The 23552-nt window shown below is 41.1% G+C and overlaps 1 protein-coding gene and 1 pseudogene across 3 annotated transcripts in view; both read right to left on the bottom strand.

Annotated features, from left to right (window-relative positions):
* Nucleotides 1-15127, bottom strand: part of Cplane1 (ciliogenesis and planar polarity effector 1) — a 97902-nt gene extending 82775 nt beyond the window's left edge. For 2 of the 3 annotated variants that reach the window (XM_021183611.2, XM_029469882.1), the window contains exons 1-9: nucleotides 14724-15127; nucleotides 12034-12162; nucleotides 8777-8912; nucleotides 8557-8676; nucleotides 7487-7719; nucleotides 5706-5812; nucleotides 4318-4474; nucleotides 3312-3415; nucleotides 2001-2183 (exon numbers count right to left, since the gene is read on the bottom strand). In XM_021183611.2, coding sequence (XP_021039270.1) covers nucleotides 2001-2183; nucleotides 3312-3415; nucleotides 4318-4474; nucleotides 5706-5812; nucleotides 7487-7719; nucleotides 8557-8676; nucleotides 8777-8912; nucleotides 12034-12114 — 1121 coding nt within the window. In that variant the 5' untranslated portion in view covers nucleotides 12115-12162; nucleotides 14724-15127. Of the gene's footprint in view, nucleotides 1-2000; nucleotides 2184-3311; nucleotides 3416-4317; nucleotides 4475-5705; nucleotides 5813-7486; nucleotides 7720-8556; nucleotides 8677-8776; nucleotides 8913-12033; nucleotides 12163-13527; nucleotides 14452-14723 lie in introns of those variants that run through there. The other variant, XM_029469881.1, reaches the window with a different exon arrangement.
* LOC110310703 lies at nucleotides 10946-11305 on the bottom strand (annotated as a pseudogene).
* Nucleotides 15128-23552: the final 8425 nt, after the last annotated feature.

The following is a 23552-nucleotide window of genomic DNA, read 5'->3' as shown; positions in this document are numbered from 1 at the left end:
AAAAAAAAAAAAAAAAGAAGAAGAAGATATAAAAGGCTGTTACTTGTAATTTATCATATGTTGAGGAAAATTAACATATTGCTATTATTATAAATGCAATATGAGTATCTTATTTGGAAGACAATAATACCCTAAGATGTTAATTGTTACCTCTGAGGATTTGGAATGTAAGAATCATTTTTATACTGTTTAATAATGTGTCATGATTTTCAATTTTTTTTTTTTTTGAAATAATGAATACCTATTAGAAAAGAGAAATCAGCCAGGCGGTAGTGGCGAACACCTTTAATCCCAGCACTTGGGAGGCAAAGGCAGGCGGATTTCTGAGTTCGCGGCCAGCCTGGTCTACAGAGTGAGTTCCAGGACAGCCACGGCTACACAGAGAAACCCTGTCTCGAAAAACCACCAAAAAAAAAAAAAAAGAAAAGAGAAATCATTTGAAATGCCTTAAAATAGTAATTTTTAAAAAAGAATATGGGCTGGTGAGATAGCTCAGTGGTAAGAGACTGCTTTTCCGAAGGTCCTGAGTTCAAATCCCAGCAACCACATGGTGGCTCACAACCATCCATAATGAGCTCTGACTCCCTCTCTGGTGTGTCTGAAGACAGCTACAGTGTACTTCCATATAACAATAAATAAATCTTTGGGCCTGAGCAAGTGGGACCGGAACGAGCAATGGTACTGAGTTTAATTCCCAGCAACCACATGAAGGCTCACAACCATCTGTACAGCTACAGTGTACTCACATACACAAAATAAGTTAATCTTTAAAAAATGTGAGAAAATTTAAGGAAACACAAATTTGGAGTTTGGTTCTCAGCACCCAAATGGAGGCTCACAACTGCCTGTGACCCCAGTCCCAGAGGTTCTTACACCCTTATTTGGTCTTCTTGGTCACCATATGCACAAAGTTCACAGACTTACATGCAGAAAAAAATACCCATATACATAAAATAAAAATATAAAGGCTTAACAAAAACCCTTCACTCTAGGAATTGATAAGTGTTCTCCAAGCATTAATCCGTCACTAAAAATTAAGCACTGCTTTTTTGCTAAACAAATCAAGGATGTAGCCATGTCAGTTTCCCTTCTATAGACTTACAAATTTCAAAAGTCATTTCCAGTTTTTCTATCTAAAAAATAGCTCTTGGGGCTGGAGAGGACAGCTCAGCAGTTAAGAACTTTTCCTGCCCTTCCAGAAGACTGGAGTTTGATCCCCAGCATCCAAGGGGGGCAGTCAGACTCCTAGAACTCCAGCCCCGGGGGCGTCCATGACCTCCCCCTCCACACACACTGCACCCACCTCCTCACACAATTGTTAAGATGAGTTAATTTTTAAAACAACTCTCTATATAAATCTAACTATACACAGTAAACCAAAAATTACTCAGCACTTATCTTATTGAGAACCACATATAATAATGTATATCCTTACTCCATTCCCTCAATTCTAGAAGACAATTATTATCATCCTCATTTCATCAGAAAAGAAATTGAGAATTAAAAAAAAATTATCCACTTACAAAACTAAGAAACAGGAAAACTAGTATTTGAAATTATTTGTCTGACTACAAAGTTAAATTGCTACCTTCTTTCACAATTAAAATCCAAATATGGTTATACTCTATATTCTATTACTAACAGATTCTGGAAAAATGTTAATTTTTAGTTATTAAGTTCCCTCGGTGTTACATTTTAAAAATAATAAACATCATGTTTTATTGTCTTTTATAGTAAAGATAAGTTTTTAGTACTATGAAGAATTATAACTTTATACTTACATAGTCACAATGTCAAATTTTCACCAGGATTAAGCCACAAAAAGAAACAGGAAGAAAACTATAAATAATTAGGAACAGATAAGAAACAGATATTGACATGACAGACTCACAGAAAGAAAAAACATAAATTTGGAGATGAAATTGTTTTTGTAAAAATATATAACAAAATTAATCACCAAAGAAAATGAGGTATTAAACAAAACAATTCAAACTTCTCACCTATAAGTTATTAGTGGATGAAGGGGAATAAATTCAGCCGGCCCAAATTCTATAGAGCAACCAAATGTAACTAACGTTAGCAATTCACCAAGGCAGGTCAGTAAAACCAGGGAACCACGTTTTAATACACAAGCCAGAAAAAGACTGTCATGCGTCCAGCTGATGTCCCCTACCCAGTATGACCTAGAAAGAGCAAATGACAGTTTTAGAAAGGACTGGATAGTAGGTAACTCTCACATAAATTTTGTGAATTTTATTTTGTAGAAATAAAAGGCTTAAGTATCTTTTCCAACATCATTCCAATTAGAAATTTATTAGATTTGTAAACAATTCAGAAATGAAAATACTCCCCAAAGTTGAGGCACTCATCTTTTGATGAGAATGGACAGTAATCTCACTGGCACCTATGGCCAAGACTGACAGACAGACAGAGCCCGAGACTGGACCTATCTACTCTGTAGCAGTGCCTCTTCCCAAAGCTGTTCCTTGCTCCAGAATTCCCTGGCAGCATCATGTGTCACCAGAACAAAAAGGAGCTCCCAACCCTTCTAACAGTGGCAGACATACGTCAAAAGGACCCCTGAGCCGAGCCCAGTGCTGCTCTTGGAGAGGAGCTGTGGGGAGGGAAGGAATGAAGAGAAGGGGCCAGATGACCTGACCACTCTGCAGACTCAGAGGATAGCACAGGAGTTCACAAGGAGGTTCCAAGCTCAAGAGGAAATATTTGTACTACATCTTTTACAGGTCTTTTCCTTTAATTGTTTTGTGGAGACAGGATCTCTCTCTATAGCCCTGTCGTGAAACTTGATACATAGACCAAGCTGGCCTTAAACTCCTGGAGATCCCCCTGCCTCTGCCTGCAGAGTGCTGGGATTAAAGGTTTGTGTCACCACATCCAACCTATACAGGTCTTATAGTTCATGTTGTTATCCAAAAATCACCATCGATGTCAATTGTTTAAAAGGCTGTAAATACCCCAGCCTTCCTGAATGAGTGACGGACTCCCTCCTGGATTTTCCCTCTTTTTCTTCCTAACAATGCCTCATATTGCTCTACCTACTCACAACTGCATTCCTAAGGAGATAGGGGAGAAAAAAAAGAAGAAAATAAATTGTGTATCTTCTACCCTACCCTTCCTTAAAAAGCATTTGAGGCTTTCTTTATGTAAAGCAACTTTCAGAATTTACCAGGTAAAAAGGTAAACTGAATTCTTTATCAAAATGATATTTCCTGTGATAGTAGAGCTTCAAACTTCTTAAAGTATTGGAAAGAAAACAAAAGGTCCTTAGAAATAAGTCCATGTGTTCTTACCTGGTAAGTGTAGCTGGGACCACGGGATTCTTATTACTACATCCTTTAAGGCCACCACAGAGAGTAACAAAATTCAGTGTGTTTATAAATAACACCTGAGTTGCCTAGATGGGAGAAAACATGACAACCAATGAAGTTATCCTGCTGTGTGCACTGACTGCTTACCACAATGGAGGCTGGGAAGGCCGTTATACACTGCTACAGTGAGCAGTCTGTCTAAGCCAGGCCCTACTGACAACTGTCACAATTCTCTGCTGAAGCTGCTCAGAGAAGCCTTAAACCTGAAGTCTTCCCACCCCAGCCCTGCAAACTGCTGGGGTGAGTATACATGCAGCCCTGTTCTCCGCTCTCCGCTCTCCTTCCTTCCGTCTCTTTCATCCTCCTTTTACTGTTCACTCTGTTTTGTTGTATTTGAGACAGGGGTCACTATGTAGCCCAGGCTGGCCATCAACTTAAACCCTCCTGCCCCAGTATGCAGAGTGGGGTTACAGGCACTTGCCACCAAGATAAGCTTCTTTCTTTTCTTTTCTTTTCTTTTTTTTTTTTTTCTTTCTTTTTGAGGTAGGATTTCTCCTTGAAGCCCTGGCTTGTCCTGGAACTCACTCTGTAGATCAGGCTAACCTCAAATTTAGAGAGCTGCCTGCCTTTGCCTCCCAAGGTATATCTGGTCAAGGTAAGCTTTTTTTTTTTTTTTAATTTATTATATGTAAGTACACTGTAGCTGTCTTCAGATGCACCAGAAGAGGGAGTCAGATCTCATTACAGATGGTTGTGAGCCACCATGTGGTTGCTGGGATTTGAACTCTGGCCCTTCAGAAGAGCAGTCGGGTGCTCTTCCCCACTGAGCCATCTCACCAGCCCAAGGTAAGCTTTTTAATTTTATATTTCTCCAGAACAACTTTTGAAAATTATGACAGCTAATTTATGTAACTTTACCAAAACACAATGAACTGAAGACATCAATTTAAATCATGAAGTAGTAGTAAGGACAGAGGCTATTACTGACCGTTGGGTCTTTCTGATTAAGAGTCACTGCTAGGGCAAGGCCATCTCTTGAGAAGGCAGAGATCAGAGCTCCTCTTGACTTTACTGAAGCACACTTGGGAATCAGATTGCACAGAGGACATTCCTGTTGTGTCCAGTGAACACGGAACAGCAATGACCTAACAAAGGAATGAAATGAATGATAGCAAGCTTTAACAATTTTATTTACTTATTTTTGATGTGTATTTTGTTTTGGAGATGAGGTCTCAACATATGACCCAGACTGGCCTTGAACTCCTGGGATCAAGTGAGCCTTCTTCCTTAGCCTCCCAAGTGACAGAGACTACAGGCATATGAGACCATGCCAAATTCATGTAATTCTGAAGTTGATAGACAGTTCATAACAAAAATTAAAACATGTAATATACATATAATAATATGTAAAATATTATGTAAATATACCTGTTTCAACTAAATGTTTAAACATTTTTATGAGACAGAAAACATTTTACTGGAATCATCAAAACAGGGAAGAGGGTTGAGTGAGGATGCTAGGGGATGGGAATACGAGCAAGAGAAATGGATAAAGAAACTTGTTTTCTATGTAACTAATGCACATTAGTTTAAAAACTGAGAAAAAAATAGGGAAAACAGACCTTTTTAGATTCTGTCAATTTCACACAGCTGTTCTGAGTGATTAGACAAATGTATAATTTACTTCCCTGCTTACAGACCTAACTGTTTTACTGTATATGACTAACAATGTACTGTTAACAAAGACATCATAAAAGCCACATGACTTTTCCAAATGTTACATAGGAATAAGCTTTTAATATATCTTGCTTTGTTTTATGAAACTTAGAATACAAATTATTTTACTATTAAAATGTTTTTTAAATTAAAAACAAACAAACAAACAAACAAAAAACCAAACTCTTGGATAGGCCTGATGGCTCTAGCATTTGGGATGCAAAAACAAGAGGAACTCTGCATCCAAGACCAGCATGGTTCACACACTGAGCCCCATGAGAGCCAGGGCTACATAGTTAGACCTTGTCCAAAAACACAGAATAAAACAAAACACTTGGGCATTTCGAAGGTACAACGTAAATCCAAATATTTCTGCCCCCTTTAAATGTCAATTCATTTCAAAGTAATTATTTTTATAGTATCAAGACAATATACCACCACAACCATGCTATCTCTTACATATTCTCCCTTCTAGGAAAAGAAATAAAAACAACAGAAACTGTCTAAATTAAATGTTTAAAAGTGAAAGGTAGAAAGAAAGATCTACAAAGCCAGAAAAAAACAAAATGAAGGTCTAAAAATCTTAAATACATACTGGTCAAAAATGACAACAACTAGTTTAAAAGTGGAAAATAAGAGAAAGGGAAATATTTACCTCACCTTACAGATGTAAATATATTCTCATACCACTGAATGGCCAGAAATGTTAACTTCAAGCATTCTCCAGAATAAAAAGTAAATGAACACAGACAGCAGTCGCCAAGTAACTGTAGATAAATACAGTAATTTAGTATAAAATTAACCTGAAAATAAATTGATATATGAAAATGTCTCCTATAAATGGAAAATCTCGGGACCCAGCTTATATTTTCATTTTTAACAGTAAGCTTAAGGCTACGTTTTTTTCTTCTTTTCCCAGAAGCAAGGCCCAAATGGGAAATCAGCCCAAGGCCAGGGAAGAGCTCTTTTGGGGCTAGGGAGAAAACCTAGGGCCTTGAGCCTGTTATTTACATTCAAGTCCAATAAGAGGCACCAAAGTAAAGGACTCTGTACTCGTTTTTCAACAGCACAGTAGGGTAACTGCTGGCCATATTATCATATTATGATCGATAATATAAGATAATAACAGTATCATCAAAGTGACTCAAAGATCAAACTTCCTAACACAGTAATGTGTTTAATGTTTGAGGGCATGGAAATGCTTGTTAACCAGATTTGACTATAATATATAAATGTCTAGAAGTACTATATGCCACTTTATAGATATATACAAATACTAGTTTAGAAATATATACTGCCATTTGCTGTTGCTGGGAAGGTTACTGTAAAATTATTCTCTTTTTAAATAGTTTATGTTATTTATATTAGAGTATTACCTTACTGGGAGGGACTTGTAAAACTAAAAAATGTAAATGTAAATGTAAAAAACGTTTTGTTTTTCAAGACAGGGTTTCTCTGTGTAACAGCCATGGCTGTCCTAGAACTCACTTTGTAGACCAGGCTGGCTTTGAACTCAGAGATCTACCTGCCTCTGCCTCCTTAGTGCTGGGATTAAAGACCTGTGCCACCACTATCCTGCTTTTATTTTAAAAACAGGCTCTCACATAGCCCAGGCTGGTCTGAACTGATCATCTTGCTTCCATTTCCATAATGCAGCAATTATAGTCACACACCACCAAGCCTGACTTCAAACTACAATTTCTAGCCAAGTGGATTTCACCGAGGTAATAGATGCAAGTTCATACAGAGACAACTCGACACTACTTAACGTTTTTATTTTATTTTTTTAAAGATTTACTTATTATATGTAAGTACACTGTAGTTATCTTCAGACACTCCAGAAGAGGGTGTCAGATCTCATTATGGATGGTTGTGAGCCACCATGTGGTTGCTGGGATTTGAACTCAAGACCTTTGGAAGAACAGTCAGTGCTCTTAACTCCTGAGCCATCTCTCTAGCCCAAATTTTCATTTTAAAGAATGAATCTACTATATCCTGAGAATTTAATGACCTACTTAACATCATCAGTTCTAACTTATTAACTTACAAAACATGCATACATTTTATTTTAACTTGGTTGCTATATAGCCAAAATAGCCTGGAGCTTAATATGCAACCCAGGATGGCTCAGGTTTGGGGAAACCCTTGCCCACCGTCCTGCCTTACCATGCTCACTATCCACATCTGCCTCCAAGTGCCTGGACTGCAGGGATGGACCACATGTTCATGCTCACCACAAGCCGCATTATGACTGTCAGAAAGGGAACTTTAATTTGAAACCGTTTTTTAAATCTTCGCTCCAAACAGCAATGTGGCACGTGCTCTGACTAGTCACCAACAGGTGTGCAATTACACATCCCTGACTAAACAGCTGCTCTGGCAGCACCAGGTCTTAAAGCCTAAGAGCTAAGATACTCCACAGTGTATCGTTTGCATTTTACCTCGTTTTTTACAAAAACAGCATCCACTACAGCTTCTTTATCTTTAGTGGAAGGCAATGAAACTGCTTCTTCAGGCACAATCTGGGACCACTGACCCACCAAAGAAAGGCTTTTAGAAGACAAGATATTCTTCAGTTCCAAATATTCCCACAGAATTATGCAGCCAGAAGATGTAACAAGCAGAATTCTTTTCCCATTTTCAGCTACATATAAGTATAGTCTTGAAGAGCTTGCTAAAAAAACACAAAATAAAACAGAAAAATTAAACTTTTGAAATTTGATTTTTTTTTCTACTTTTTGGTTTTTATGAAATAGGGTCTCAATCTGTCGGCCTCCAACTCACTGTGATCCTCCTACTTCAGCCTCCCGAATGCTTGCCTGCAAGGTTAGCTACCCTTGTAATAAGATCTCAAGCTGTTTACATTCAGGATGTTATAGCTAAAGCATTAGTAACAAAAGTACAAACAACAATTACATTTACTACTTTTTGTTTGTTTGAGACAGAATTTCTCTTTGTAGCCCTGGTTATCCTAGAACTTACTAGGTAGACCAGGCTGGCCTCAAACTCAGAGAGCTCTGCCTGCCTCTGCCTCCCAGGTGCTGGGATTTAAAGGCGTGCGCCACCATGCCGGGCGTTACACCAACGTACTAGGAACTGACCCTTTGCCTCGTGCATGCTGGGCAAGCGCTCTAACACCGAGACCCACTACTAAAGCTCTTTTCACCTGTGAAGACAGGTCTGCGCTCGGGCTGACCTTCAGCTCAACCCGAGGGACAAGCAATACTTCTCCTTCTGGTCCTCCTGCCTCAGTCTCCTGAACAGTGGGGCTTACAGACCTGTTCCACAAAACCTGAACATAGGAACAGTAGGATGACAACATCACAGCAATGACAGGCATGCCAGGTTTTCTCCTTCAAGCTGAACTAGGTGCAAAGCAGCAGCAGCCAAATTTCGGAACATGCAGTATACAGACAGAAACAGGACGTTCATACGCACACAAACACACATGCAGCACTATGAAAAACTTTCATAGACTTTTCCCCATCAACAAAAATCTAAAAATCCCTACCTACTGCCGCTTTAATAGCTTCTTTAGGCTTTTCAGTCACGTGTATCTTTTTCAAACAATCCTGATCTTTGTTCCACAGGAACAGTTCTCCTGTGGTGAGGACCCCAGACAGCCACACATCTGTTCAAAAGCAAACCCAAAGTTAACATCGCCACTCACTCTGCTTTCCTTAGAAGCACAGTAAGCAAGCCTTCAAACAGAACATGCAGCATTACTCAACCGTTAGTGGAGGTCGCCAGGAAAACAACATCCTTCAACAAAGGCTGCAGGCTAGGAATCTTCTTCTTTGTTCTTCCTGACAGCAAATTAATCTCATTTATGAATTTCTCATCCAAAAGAAAAACAGCTTCATTTTCCTACAAGAAAAAAAAAAAAAAAAACAGGTTTAGTTCTTAGATGATCCCAAGAGTGAATTCAATCTTGTCTACATAAGGTACTCTAGAAAGGAAAACAAAGTAACATTTAAGAACAAGAATAATTTACACCACAAATCTAAAGTCAACTTTACAGAAGATGGCCTAGTGGGCCATCAGTGGAAAGAGAGGCCCATTGGACACGCAAACTTTATATGCCTCAGTACAGGGGAACGCCAGGGCCAAGAAGTGGGAGTGGGTGGGTAGGGGAGTGGGTGGGGCGGGTGGGGGACTTTTGGGATAGCATTGGAAATGTAAATGAAATAAATACCCAATTAAAAAACAAAAAACCTTTAACCTACAATCTGAGTATTTTGGGTTGGGGGGTTGCTCGGTGATAGGAGTGCTTGTCCAGCAAGCCTGAGGTCATGATTCCACACCCAGGACTATGAAAAAAGTAAATAATAAGAAAATACCTCTTGCTAAAATTACTGGGTAAGGTGACCTTAAACAGCTGCATTTAAAGTTCTTTAAAGGTTAGCACTCTAGGGGCATTAGCCAAATTAATGTCCTATGTATGCGAACATTTGTATGGCCAAGCTTTTATACTGTTTGATTAATTATGGCCCTGGAAATCTATAAGCTCGTGACAGCAATCACTTTTTTTTTTAATCTAGAAAAAGTAGGGTATTTTTGATGAAGTTTGTGAAGCCAGCAGCAGCAAGGATGCCTCAGAACCTATTTAAAACACAAATTAGCAGAGCTGGAGAGATGGCTCAGTGGGTAAAAGCACTGGCTGCTCCTTCTAAAGTCCTGATTCAATTCACAGCACCCACATGATAGCTCACAACCGTCTATAATTGTAGTCTCATGGAATGTGATGCTCTCTTCTGATATGCAGGCATACATGCAAACAAAACACTCATATACACAAAATAAACAAAGTTTTGAAACATTCTAAGCATTAAAAAAATGAAACAAGGAAACAGAAAAACATAAATTACCCAGCCCAGACCTACTGAGCTGGAAAGGCTATGGGACTCAGCAATCTGTTTTTATTATTATTTTAGTTAGTGTAAAAAATATTTCAAAATTGTTTCATTACAACATTTTTAACCATACGTATCACATATTTTACTCATACTAGCCCACTAACATCCCTTGCTCCTTTCCTACCTCCAAGAACTCACTCCCCTTACGTTTTTGTCCTATATGCACACACATATAAAATATAAATGAAACATGAAAAAAAGCACAGCATATTTATCTTTCTCCCTTTCCATCCCCTTCTTTTGTTATAACTACATCCCCCTGGGCCCTTCCTTCTTTCCCCTGAGCTCCTCCTTCCTCCCCCTGGGCCCCTCCCCCAACCCCTCTCACTCCCTGGGCCCCTTCCCCTCCCCCCCACCCCTTCTTCCTCCCAAAGAGTCCCCTTTCTACTCTCACATCATATACGTATTTATTTTTCAATGGAGATTGTTCACATTTTGAGAAAATGCTTGCAGGACTTGTCTTTCTGTGTCAGGCTCCTCTTGTTTATAACAGGATGGTCTCTAGTTCCATACATGATCCTTCAAAATTCTTCCTTTATGGGGGAATAAATTCTACCTGTCCAGATGACTCTGCTGAGTATAAAAGTTAAAACCTCCTGGGCTGGAGGATGGCTCAGTGGTTAAGAGTACTTGCTACTCTTCAGGAGGGGCTTGATTCCCAGCACCCATGTGGCAGCTCACAACTGTCCCCCTCTTCTGTCCTGTGTGGGAACCAACCCTGCATATAATGCACTTACATTCAGGAAAGGGAACGCTCATACACACAACATTAAACACATTGTTTAAAGCAGAGAACTCTCACTCGGGAGGCAGAGGCAGGCAGATTTCTGAGTTTGAGGCCAGCCTGGTCTACAAAGTGAGTTCCAGGACAGCCTGGGCTACACAGAGAAACCCTGTCCAAAAAACAAAACAAAACATTAAAGTAGAGAATCCATGTTACAGGTAAACTAATGTTGTTTTAGTTGTCACAGGTACTTATCACTTTTATTTATGACAAATTATTCCCAATTTCTTCTGTTCAATAGTTTTCTGGGGGACAATTTCATCAGCCGTAGCCAAACTGAGACTAGAAGCTTCTGACTTGCCGTCACCCATCCTGCAAATGGCCCTGCATATGCCATAGGTTTTAAACTGGCCCGTGTCTCTGTCAGCCTCGGCCACATTCATCTGGATGGATGCATGGTCCTTGGCAGCAATGATGTGCTTGCTCGCAGAGCATTTCTGCGGCACGTACAGGTCCACAAACTCACTGGCATCATTCTGCATGCTGAGGCCAGGTCTGCTCGCTAGTTCAGCGAGGGAGCAGAAAGGACTAGGTAAGTTAATTAATGGTAGAATTTCTCACTGAAAATTTGAATTATGTCAATGATCCTTGTAATTAGAAGGAGAGGGGCTGGAATAGTAGCTCAGAGGTAAGAGCACTGGCTACTCTTCCAGAGGTCCTGAGTTCAATTCCCAGCAACCACATGGTGGCTCACAAGCATCTGTAATAAAGTCTGGTGCTCTCTTCTGGCACGCAAGCATATGTGTAGGCAGAATACTGTACATAATTAATAAATAAATAATCTTTAAAAAAATAATTATAAGGGGATTATGTAGGTTTCCTCACTCTAAGGTGTGAGTGCTATATCATATTTTATGAACGGCACTCCTGGATTATTAATGCCTTATGGCCCACCTCTCCTATTCCAGCTCTGAGGTTACTTTATAGCACACTCACAAAAGACACAATATTAGGAAATACTTCACTGTTTTGGTAGTGCAAGCATAAGAAATTCAACACTCCCTTGATATGAAGAAACTTGATATGATGAAAAAAAAATTGAAAACAAAAGCTTTCACCTAGATAGATGCCTCAATTCTCTGTAAATGCTAACGTATACATTAAAACTTTGATACACCCACCTGCCATAGCCATCCTCATTTTCTGAAAATGCTAACTTGTACATTATAACTTTAACACACACGCTGATGTTTTTTGAGGCCACAGACTATTCCTATATCTTACAAGGAAAAGCACATATTTAACATACATCAAACCTAACTTAGTATTTGAATAAAGGAAAACTCACTTGACCCAACCAGGATACTCTGGGCCAGGGTTTTTTCTGCTTGATACTTGTTGATGTCAGAACTTCTAATCTCATCTCCATGCTTGTTGAGATACCAATGACCAATCAAGCAAAGCCAGTCACGAGATCCTGTGAATAACAGCAATAATAAATAGCCTGCAATATTTACAAAGGATAGGTTTTCTCAACACTGACAAAATAACAGATGAAAACCACCTAAGTAAGGGAGGAAAGATTTGCTGTGGCTTCATTTCAGAAGGCCCAACTCTCAGTGGGCTGTTTGCACAGAATACCCTGCTGTAGCACAGGGAAGAGCAGAGTCTTCACCTCACAGGAGAAAGAAAGCAGGGGGAGTAGGGATAGTGGACCAGGATTAACCTTCAAAGGTGCACCCCTAGTGACCTATGTCCTTAGACCAAACTCCTCAAGTTTCTAGAACCTCCGAAAACAGTATCACAAGCTGGAGACAGAGTATTCAATCAAGATAATGAGCCTATGGGAGACATCTGAAATTCAAATGGTAACACTGAACATGTTAATTTACAAGTTAGAGAACTTTTGATACATCTATAAAAATTAAAAAAAAAAAAAGAGCCAGGCGTGGTGGCGCACACCTTTAATCCCAGAACTTGGGAGGCAGAGGCAGAGGCAGGCGGATTTCTGAGTTCGAGGCCAGCCTGGTCTACAGAGTGAGTTCCAGGACAGCCAGGGCTATACAGAGAAACCCTGTCTCGAAAAACCAAAACCAAAAAAAAAAAATAAAAACAGATTTATTTATTTTTATTTTATGTGAATTGGTATCTGTTGGATCTCCTGGAGCTGGAGTTACAGTTGTGGGTTCTGGGAATTGAACCCAGGTCTTCTCGAAGAACAGCCAGTTCTCGTAACTGCTGAGCCATCTTCTTCAGCCCCAACAACTCTTTTTAAGGTAAGAAATTACATTCTGTATTTCATCCATATCCTGAACAGAGGCAAAATGTATTTGCTTCCTTAACACGTTACTTCTCAGACAGTGACCATAAACATAAAGTTTCATATGATCTGCATTTCTCAGTGTAGCTGACTATATTTTAGTAAAGAACAGCAAATTCCCTAGCCTCCTGCTCTTCCTCTGACTTTGCTACTGCTCTGCCTATTCCCTTGACGTTAAGGTAGACTGTGGAATCACTCTGGCCAAGAGAGTACAATGGAAGGGACACTATGAATTTCCAAGGCTAAATCACAAAGGGGGAGAAAAAAAATCTCTGGAGTAACCATTTATGAAACTCCTCTCACCAAGTAAAGCAAACTGCCGTCAGCCCACACAGCTGTGAGCAAGTCCAAACTAGCTCACCTGAAGAAGCCTGACAGTCAGTCCTGTTGCTACTACACATGAAGTTGCAGCTACTCCAGAGGCTGAGGCAGGAAGACCAAATTCAAGGTTTCTCTGTGCCCAGACCTGAATTCATGGCCAGCCCCAACCCTGCCTCAAAATGAAAAGAAGAGCTGCCATACCATTCAGGGCTCGGCACTGGTTTGGCACGTGGGGTTCTCTGTTGGCCAGTGCTGCTGCCTACCGACTTGTTGCTTGTGGCTTGCACAGCCTTTCTTATACACTCCAGGACCACCAACCAGCCGGAGGGTGAGCTATCTCACAACAATCATCAGTCAAGAAAATGCCCCACAGGCTTGGCCACACACCAAAGGGGGGGGGGGCATTTTTTCAACTCAGGTTCTTCCCAAATGATTCTGGTTTGCGATAAATTGACATGAAACGAACCAGTGTCAGTGAAGAAACAGAAGCTCAGGTGTTTCAAATGAAGGATGATTTAACCACACAAGGCGGCCAAATGCAGCATTTTATTCTGCATCAAAAAACGAAACAAACAAAAATGCTATATTATTCAATGCCAAGTTTCCTAAATTTGATGACTACTCATGTAAAATAGCATTACCAGAAATATGCATTGTACTGAGTATGACAAGGGAATATAAGACTATTTAATAGCTGCAATCATCCTCAAATCAAAAGCTATTTCTAGGTAGTTTAATAATTCCTAGATACTATATGCATGCACATGTAAAGAGAAAAATAAGGTACAACAAAACATAAGGAACTGGTTAATCTAAAATACATATTTAATTACATTATGTTTACAACTTTAAATGCAAAATTGATAAAAGGCAACAGGAGAAAACCCGGCACGACTGAGTTAATCATCATTAGATTCTACTGGTGACTATTTTAATAGATATACTGGAGACAGCAACTCGTTAGTTTTGGTTTTGAGGGATTAATTGTATTATGGTTTTTTGCCTAATGAGTCCTTCTAGATGTGAAAGACACTTAAGGATTTATGCAAAGGATTTGTTTGGAAAAAGATAGACTTATACTTTTTTTTCAAGTAAAGCACAAAAGATAAAAAGACAGCAAATCCACTTCAAGATTTCGGGACGGTGCGCTACAGAATCACGTACAACCTCCCATCACTTAGAATTAACAATCACCTCTCTCCTGGGATGCAGCAAACACCATTTTCTGACGCATACTGCAAAGCCTCTCAAAACAGTGATGCTACTGGATAGACCAAGCACTACACAACTGCAGATGGAAGAACTGATTGAAAAAAAAAAAAAATCCGCTCCAAGGCGCAAAAATATATGTATGACAGGAGTAATCTGCCCAGCCTATGGGAACCGGGGAAAGGTACCTTTATTTCAAACAAATCGGAGCATGCAATTTCAAGAAAATCGCTGACGTCCCGGGGTTTGTGCTACGGAGGATGCTAGGAACCCGCGTCCATCCCTCACTGCTCTGCCGTCCGCTGGGGTCTCCTCAGAGGTTTCCTCGTGACTGTGGCCGCAGAGTCCTGCCCGGAGGTCCCCCGGGGACGTGTGAGGGGCCACGGCGGGGAGGGGACGCCTGCGACCCCAGGGAGGACCAGGGCGGGACGGCGGGCGGCCGCGAGGAAAACGGAAGTCCCCACAGCTAGCCCGGAGACCCTGGGAGGCAGGGGGGCACGGGGACCGAGCCCCTGGGGAAGGTCCCAAGGCCGCCAAGGACCTCAGAGCCTGCGAAGCCGCTGAGCCCTGGAGGAGGCCGCGCCCGCCACCCCAGAGCCGTGTCCAGGCGACGCGTGGGCGGGACCGCCCCACTGCGCATGCTCCATGCCGCCCCGTGGGCGGGCACCTGGCGGATCCCCGCCCCGCCCCCTCGGCGTAGCCAGCTTTGCGCCCGGGTTCTGGGAGAGCGCTGCCAGCCTGCCAGAGTGGGTTACCTCCACCGAGTCTGTCCTGCCCTCCTGCTCTCTCCTCAGCTCGGTAGTCCCTTCTCTCTCCATCCATCCCTGGCTTCCTCTCGTGCAAGACTTTTGAGTTTCCGAGCTCTCCGTGGAGCTTGGCACGAGAATGCCTTAACAACCAACATTTAGATCTGCCCTGTTAAGAGCAGTTGTTGCCTTTGTGGAGGACCAGGGCATCTGACACTCTTTTCTGGCTTCTGTGGGCACCAGCTACAAAGGTGGTGCACATACATACACGTAGACAAAACACTCATAAAATAACAAGTTAAAAAACAATAACAGGCCGGGCGGTGGTGGCGCACGCCTTTAATCCCAGCACTTGGGAGGCAGAGGCAGGTGGATTTCTGAGTTCGAGGCCAGCCTGGTCTACAAAGTGAGTTCCANGGCCAGCCTGGTCTACAAAGTGAGTTCCAGGACAGCCAGGGCTATACAGAGAAACCCTGTCTCGAAAAGCCAAAAAAAAAAAAAAAAAAAAAAAACAATAACAGCGGGCTGGTGAGATGGCTCAGCGGTTAAGAGCGCCGACTGCTCTTCCAAAGCAAAGGTTCTGAGTTCAAATCCCAGCAACCACATGGTGGCTCACAACCATCCATAACAAAAATGCCCTCTTCTGGGTCTGAAGACAACAGTGTACACACATATAATAAATAAACAAACAAACAAAAACAAAAAAACAACAACAGCAACAACAAAAACTTGTGGGGCAGTGGTGGCGCACGCCTTTAATCCCAGCACTTGGGAGGCAAAGGCAGGCGGATTTCTGAGTTCGAGGCCAGCCTGGTCTACAAAGTGAGTTCAGGACAGCCAGGGCTACACAGAGAAATCTGTCTTGAAAAACCAAAAAGAAAAAAAGAAAGAAAGAAACACACACACACACACCCTAAAACTCCCTAGAGGAGCCCTTCATAGGCCTAAAAGAAAAAGGTTGGCTGCCATCCATACGTCAAAATACTAATGAAATACAATTTTCCTGATGGAGAGCCATAGAACATGTTTTCATTTCTACAGATTTTATTTTTCCCTTTAGAAGTGTCTATTTAGTTCATTTGCTCTATTTTAAATGGAACTACTGAAAACAAGTAGTTCCTTTGTTTTTTCTATTTAGCTCTTTATAGATTCTGGATATTAGACCTCTGTTAGATAAATAGCCCGCAAATATTCTTTCCCATCCTGTAAATTATGTCTTGAGTTCTTGTCTTCTTTGCTATGCAAAAACAAAAACAAAACAAAAACAAAAAACCCGTTTAGTTTTCTGTAATCCCACTTGCCATTTTTAAATTTTGCTTCCTATGCATTTGGAATCCTATCCTCACACACACACACACACACACACACCCAAAAATCATTTACAGCAATATCTTTAAATATTTCCCATATGTTTTCTTGTTTTCATTTTAGAGTTTTGAGTATTACATAAACAACTGACTCACCTTGAGTTTATTCTTTTTCACATTTATTTGTGTAGACACACACATCTGTGGAGGTCAGGGGACAAATTCTCGCAGTAATTTCTCTTCTTCCACCATGTGGGTTCCAGTTCAACTCAAAGGCTTGGCAGCAAGTACCTTTACCTACTAAGCCATCTTTGCTACTCCTTGGGGTATTGTTTGAGATGGTGGTTGATCTGCAGTGAATATCCAGTTTTTCTAGCACCCTTTGATGAAGAATCTGTCTTTTGTATGTTTTTGGCACCTTTGTCAAGAATCAATTGGCTGTAAAGACATGGGGTTATCTCTGAGCGCCCTAGAGTGTCCCTGTGTTTGTCTTTACGACAGTACAGTGCAGTTTTGTTACTATGGTTCTGTGCATGTCTTGAGATTAGGGATCGTGGGGTCTTAAGCTTTGCTCTTTTTGCTCTACATGAATTTGGCTATTAGGAATGTCTTTTGCTCCCATGTAAATCGTAGGATTATTTTTCTAGTTGTGTGACGAATGTAGCTAGTATTTTAATGAGGTTGCATTAAATCTGTAGATGGCTTTGGTTAGTTGGACTTTTAAATAATATGAATTCTGGGGCTGGAGAGATGGCTCAGTGGTTAAGAGCACTGACTGCTCTTACAGAGGTCCTGAGTTCAATTCCCAGCAACCACATGGTGGCTCACAACCATCTGTAATAAGATCTAATGCCCTCTTCTGGTGTGTCTGAAGACAGCTACAGTGTACTCATATTAAATAAATAAATAAATCTAAAAAAATAATAATATGAATTCTTCAAACTCTCTCATTGACCTGAAGGTCAACTATTAAACCTGACTGGATGGCCAATGCGCCCAAGTAATCCTGTCTCTAGCTCCCCACATTGGGATAAGAGAGAATCACCATGGCCACCTTTGTATGTCAGTGTTAGAGACTGAATTCACATCCTCATGCTTGCAAAGTCTTTTTCTGACTGAGCCATACTCCCCCAGCCTAGTAGATAAATACATCACACACACACACACACACACACACACACACCACATACTTTTTTCTCTGTATGGTTGTTTGCTTGTATGTATGTATGTCTGCATAATGTGCATGCCTGATACCCTCGAGGGTCAGAAGAAGGCCTGGTATCCCCTAGAACCCAAATTATAGACAGCTATGAGCCTCCATGAGGGTGCAGGAGTAGAATCCAGGTCTTCTGGAAGAGCAGTCAGTGCTCTTAACTGTTGAGCCACCTCTCTAGTTTTAGTTCTACATTTAATCAGTGGCTTGTGGGTCTCCATTCTCCTCAGGGTTGGCTCCTCAAGGACATAGGAAACAGAAGCAGAAAGCAGGGGCCGGATGCCTATATGACTGAAGGATGTCCACAAGTCCCTACAGTGAGACAACTTTACTTTATTGTTCCAGGAATAGAGTATATGAGGGCTTTTAGGCGTACGGGTACGGGTGGAAAGGATTAATCGGTCATAACACAGTATCTAATTATCACTCAGGCAGGAAGCAGGAGAGGGACTGTGTGCTGAGTTATGCAAAGAGCTCTGCACAAGGCCATTTTTCAGACAAGGCCAGGCAGAGAAAGGGAAGCCCTGCAGGCAAAGGGAGTCCTCCACTTTTTTTTAATAAAAGAAAATATTTAATTAGGGCTGGCTTACAGTTTAAGAACTTTAGTCATGGCAAGAAACATGATGGCATGCAGGCAGGCATGTTGATGGAGACAGAGCTAAGAAGAGTCCTCAATGGCTGGAAGAGCTATTTGGATATGGGCGATGGAGACCTTAATAGCAGAATTCTCCCACAATGGTTAAAAGGTGTTTTCACTTAGTGTCTTAGTCACTGTTCAATTGCTGTGAAGAGACACCATGACCAAGGCAACTCTTATCAAAAAGCATTTAATTTGGTGCTTAATTATAATTTCAGAGACTTAGTCCATTATCACCATGGCAGAAGGCATGGTGTCATGCTGGCCTGGTACTAGAGATGTTATCTGAGAGCTACATCCTGTTCTATAAGTGGAGGGGAGGCATAGACCTGGCAGGATTTTGTGGTTTGTTGTTGTTTTTTTTTTTTTTAGAATTATTTATTATATTTTATGTATATGAGTACAGTGTACCTGTCTGTCTTCAGACACACCAAAAGAGGACATCAGATCCCATTACAGATGGTTGTGAGCCTCCATGTGGGTGCTGGAATTGAATTCAGAACCTTTGGAAGAGCAGTCAGTGCTCTTAACCACTGAGCCACCTCTCCAGCCCAGGATGAGCTTTTGAAGTCTCAAAGCCCACCCTCCAATGACACACTTTCTTCAACAAGGCTGTACCTACTCCAACAAGGTCACATTTTCTAATCCTTCTAATCCTTTCAAAGAAGGTCCACTCCTTGATGACAAAGCATTCAAATATATGAACCTATGGGGACCATTTTTATTCAAACCACCACTCAGAGACAATGTATCCTGTAGTTTGAATACTTTTTTATAAGTAATGTCAATTGATAATGAAGGTTTTAACAAAAATTTTGACTAATATTTCCTCTCAAACAGGTTTCAGGATATTTAATCACACTGTGAACACCCAGTTTGTGTTATTTTATTTTTTATTTATTTTATTATTATTTTTCTTTTTTTTGGTTTTGAGACAGGGTTTCTCTGTATAGCCCTGGCTGTCCTGGAACTCACTTTGTAGACCAGGCTGGCATCGAACTCAGAAATCCACCTGCCTCTGCCTCTCGAGTGCTGGGATTAAAGGCATGCACCACCACACCAGGTGAGATTGTGTTATTTACTGGAAAAACCTGTTTCTAACTGTGGTGTGGCTCAACCCTAAAACACACATTTAATTCCCCATAGGTTCATATATTTGAATGCTTTGTCATCAAGGAGTGGACCTTCTTTGAAAGGATTAGAAGGATTAGAAAATGTGACCTTGTTGGAGTAGGTACAGCCTTGTTGAAGAAAGTGTGTTTATTGTAAACAGAATTAAATAAAGTTACCATAGTCAAGAAGTGGAGTAAGCAACCAGTTGACAGGGAGTTGATAGGAAAAAAAAAAAAAAAAACCAAACCACAGAAAGTGTAAGAGGAAGTCAGGTGAACAAATAACAAGTAGCAGACAGATAAAAGCATCAGATAAGACATGATCAAATCAGAAGCTTGTGATAGGCAGCAGAGAGGACAGGAATAGGCCTTATTAAACTGGACTCTTACCATCATTCAACAGGAATTGGTTAGGGGAGTGCAGTGAGAAGGCACCTGGAGCTCCTGGTTAAGCTGTCTCTCCAAAGATGAGCTTCTAGTCTCCTGTTCACACTGCAGGCATTTTATACCAGGGATATATAAGGACACTAATGAGTCCTACTGGAGATGGCTTAGCCTTTAACATTCTCACAGGGTATGTTTAATACCCATAGCTGCTTCTAGTCTTTCCCTTTGCCTAACACAGAGGCAAGCCTGAAACAGGACAGAGTTTAGAGGGGAAAAAAGGGAAGAGCCCCACCAATGTCATATCCCAGTGAAATCCAGAGGACTCGTAGAGAATACTTTGAAAGCTACATTCTAAAAAGGCAGAAGATCTAGAAGAAATTCGTAAGTTCCTAAACATATATGTCAAGATGCCAAGAACTACTTAGATATGTAACAAGCAATGATATTGAAGTTGTAATAAGGAGTATCCTAATATAGAAAAGGCAGATTTCTAAAGAAGAGCTAATTTCAATCCTCCTTAGACTAGCCCATAAAGGGAAGGAACACTACCGAGCTCATTCTCTGAAGCCAGCATTATTGTGATTCAAACCCAGATAATCACATACACAAAAATAAAACCTATAGACCTATAGTCCTTGGTGAACATGTGAATTTTCTTGATAAAATAATTGTAGACTGAGTTCAAGAACACATTTAAAAGATCATAAACTATGATTGAGTTGTGTTCGTCCTGTGAGACCCCAACAGAGTGTTTCTCCCTGGAAGGTAAAGCCCCTGGACGTTCCCCAAGCTTGTTTTCCCTGATCTCTAAAAATACAGCCAGAAAGAAGCTCTTTGTTCTCTATAACCAGCAAAAAGCCTTTTTGTTTCTGTGCCTTACAGCCAGAGATGTGATAATTGTAGGAAGACCTACAAGGACATGGAGATAGACGCCAGAGAGGAGGCTGCAGCTCACTCCCCCCCCCTCACCAGAAAGGAGCTGTAGCCAACTCTCCTCCCAACTCCTCCCAACTTCTTCCAACTCCTCCCAATTCCTCAGCTAGGTGTTAAAAGCCCCCTACTGTCACTGCTCAGGTCGAACTCCCCTGCCCTGCACAGCGGAGGGACTTCATCCTCAGCTAGCTGATAATAAAACCTCTTGCAGTTTGCATCAGGTGTGGTTTTCTCTCGGGACACTGGGGTGCTGGCCAGCTCATCCCGGGACTTGAGCAGAGAGGCCCAGCTTCGGGGGTCTTACAGTCCCATGGGTACAAAGATGGCTCAACAATGTACAAATCAAAAAATATAGCATAGCATATAAGTAGAGTTGGGAACAGAAATAATACGATTATATCCAGACATGCAGCAAGGGCAAAAAAAAAAAAAAAACAAAGTTCATCATCCCTTCATGATATCTATAGATAAATAACATTATATTAAATTTTAAAAAGATAATTTTCTCAACTATAATTAATGAGACAAATGTACCCACTCTCTCTGTTCTTCTTTGATGTGACACTCAAAGTCTTAGATAGAGCATCAAATCAAGAGAAAGAAAAGAAATAGAAACAGAAAGGAGTTAAGCATGATGTCTGTTCCCGCTTGACTACATCTCAACTGCCCCAAACCCAAGCTGCTGGGTATACCTATGAGGGGCTTTTCTTGATTGGATCATTTGAGTTTGGACTATCTCCCTGAATCCAGATCATTTGAAGACCTGTGATACATTTGAACCAGACCGTCTGGTGGCAGTCTATACAGGACAGGGTTCGTCTGGTGGCAGTCTATACAGGACAGGGTCCGTCTGGTGGCAGTCTATACAGGACAGGGTCCGTCTGGTGGCAGTCTATACAGGACAGGGTCCGTCTGGTGGCAGTCTATACAGGACAGGGAGGAAGGAAGCACTTGCTCTTTGCTGGCTTGCCCTTGGGCAAGTTGATTTGTCCACTGGTACTAGAATCTTTTTCTTCATGATTCTGGCACATACTGAAGACTAGCTGAGATGTCTCAGCCTCATGGTTTGAACAACAGTTGGATTCTTGAACTCTGTCAGGAATCAGCCATTGTTGGAATAGTTGGACTAACTTTAAACCACTCTAATAAATTCTGTTTTCATATACATAAATTCAATCAGTTCTGTTTCTCTAGAGAACCCTAAATAACAGGTCAGATTAACTCTATTAACATATAAAATGATGCTACTCTTTAGAAACCCTAAAGACCCCATCAGAAAACTTTTAGATCTGATAAATGTTTTCAGCAAGGTAGCGGAATATGAAACCAACAACAACAACAAAAAAGATGGGTACCTCAATTTATAGAACCACAGAGGTTAGGTATAGAGTAAGGGACTGAACAGAAGGGACAGATCTCCCTGGAAAGGGAAAAGAGAAGAGAGTTAATGGATGGGTGGGAGTGCAGATGGGTAAATGGACAGACTGAAACAGGAAATCACATGGGGAGTCAGAGAGGATTTGGGGACAACTAAAATTAATGGCAATTTGAAGGGTCATCTGAAAACCTAAGGCAGAAGATGTTTCCTAAATTATATACATAAATGAAGTTGATACAAATGAAATTGCCAAATAATGGGGAAGACAGAGCTCTACACTGCAGGATTCGGTGTCAAAATTTGAAAACTGCACCTCAAAGAAAACGATTTGTAGAGTGAAAAGACAGCCTAAAGGATGAGTGAAAGGAGCCGGGTAGTGGTGGCGCATGCCTTTAATCCCAGCACTTGGGAGGGAAAGGCAGGCAGATTTCTGAGAAACCCTGTCTCAAAAAAACAACAACAACAACAATAAAAAAAACAAAAAACAAAAACAAACAAGCAAAAAAGAACGAGTGAAAGGACTGGAGAGATGGCTCAGAGGTTAAGAACCTTGACTGCTCTTCCAGAGGTCCTGAGTTCAACTCACAGCAACCACATGGTGGCTCACAGCCATCTGTAATGGAATCTGATGCCCTCTTCTGGTGTGTCTGAAGACAACTACTGTGTATTCATGTAAATAAAATAAATAAACCTCTTAAAATGAATGAAAAATCTTTGTCAAATATATACAACAGGGGAAAATATTTAGAACCTACAAGGAATGCAAAAAAATAAAAATAAACACAAGTCATTCAGCCAATGACTGGGCAAATAAGGAAAATACACAATTCTTATTCATTATCTATTTATTTATTACACCCAACCACAGTCCTGCCCCCCCCCCACATATACACACACTCCTCCTCTATTTCACTTCAGAAAGGGGCAGATCTCCATGTAAAGCATCGAGTCATGGCACAACAAGGTTAATAAGACTAGGCACCTCCTCTTCTATTAAGGTTGGACAAGGCAGCCCAGAAGGAGGAAAGGTTTCTGTCTTAGAGTTTCTATTCCTGCACAAACATCATGACCAAGAAGCAAGTCGGGGAGGAAAGGGATTACTCAGCTTACACTTCAACATTGCTGTTCATCACCAAAGGAAGTCAGGACTGGAACTCAAGCAGAGCAGGAAGCAGGAGCTGATGCTGAGGCCATGGAGGGATGTTACTTACTGGCTTGCTTCCTTTGGCTTGCTCAGCCTGATCTCTAATAGAACCCAAGACTACCAGCTCAGGGAAGGCACCACCCACAATGGGTCCTCCCCT

The sequence above is a fragment of the Mus caroli genome, chromosome 15, assembly GCF_900094665.2.
Source record: "Mus caroli chromosome 15, CAROLI_EIJ_v1.1, whole genome shotgun sequence".
Lineage (NCBI taxonomy): Eukaryota > Metazoa > Chordata > Mammalia > Rodentia > Muridae > Mus > Mus caroli.
Note: the sequence above shows the minus strand (reverse complement) of the source record. Positions and strands in the feature narration are given on the sequence as shown.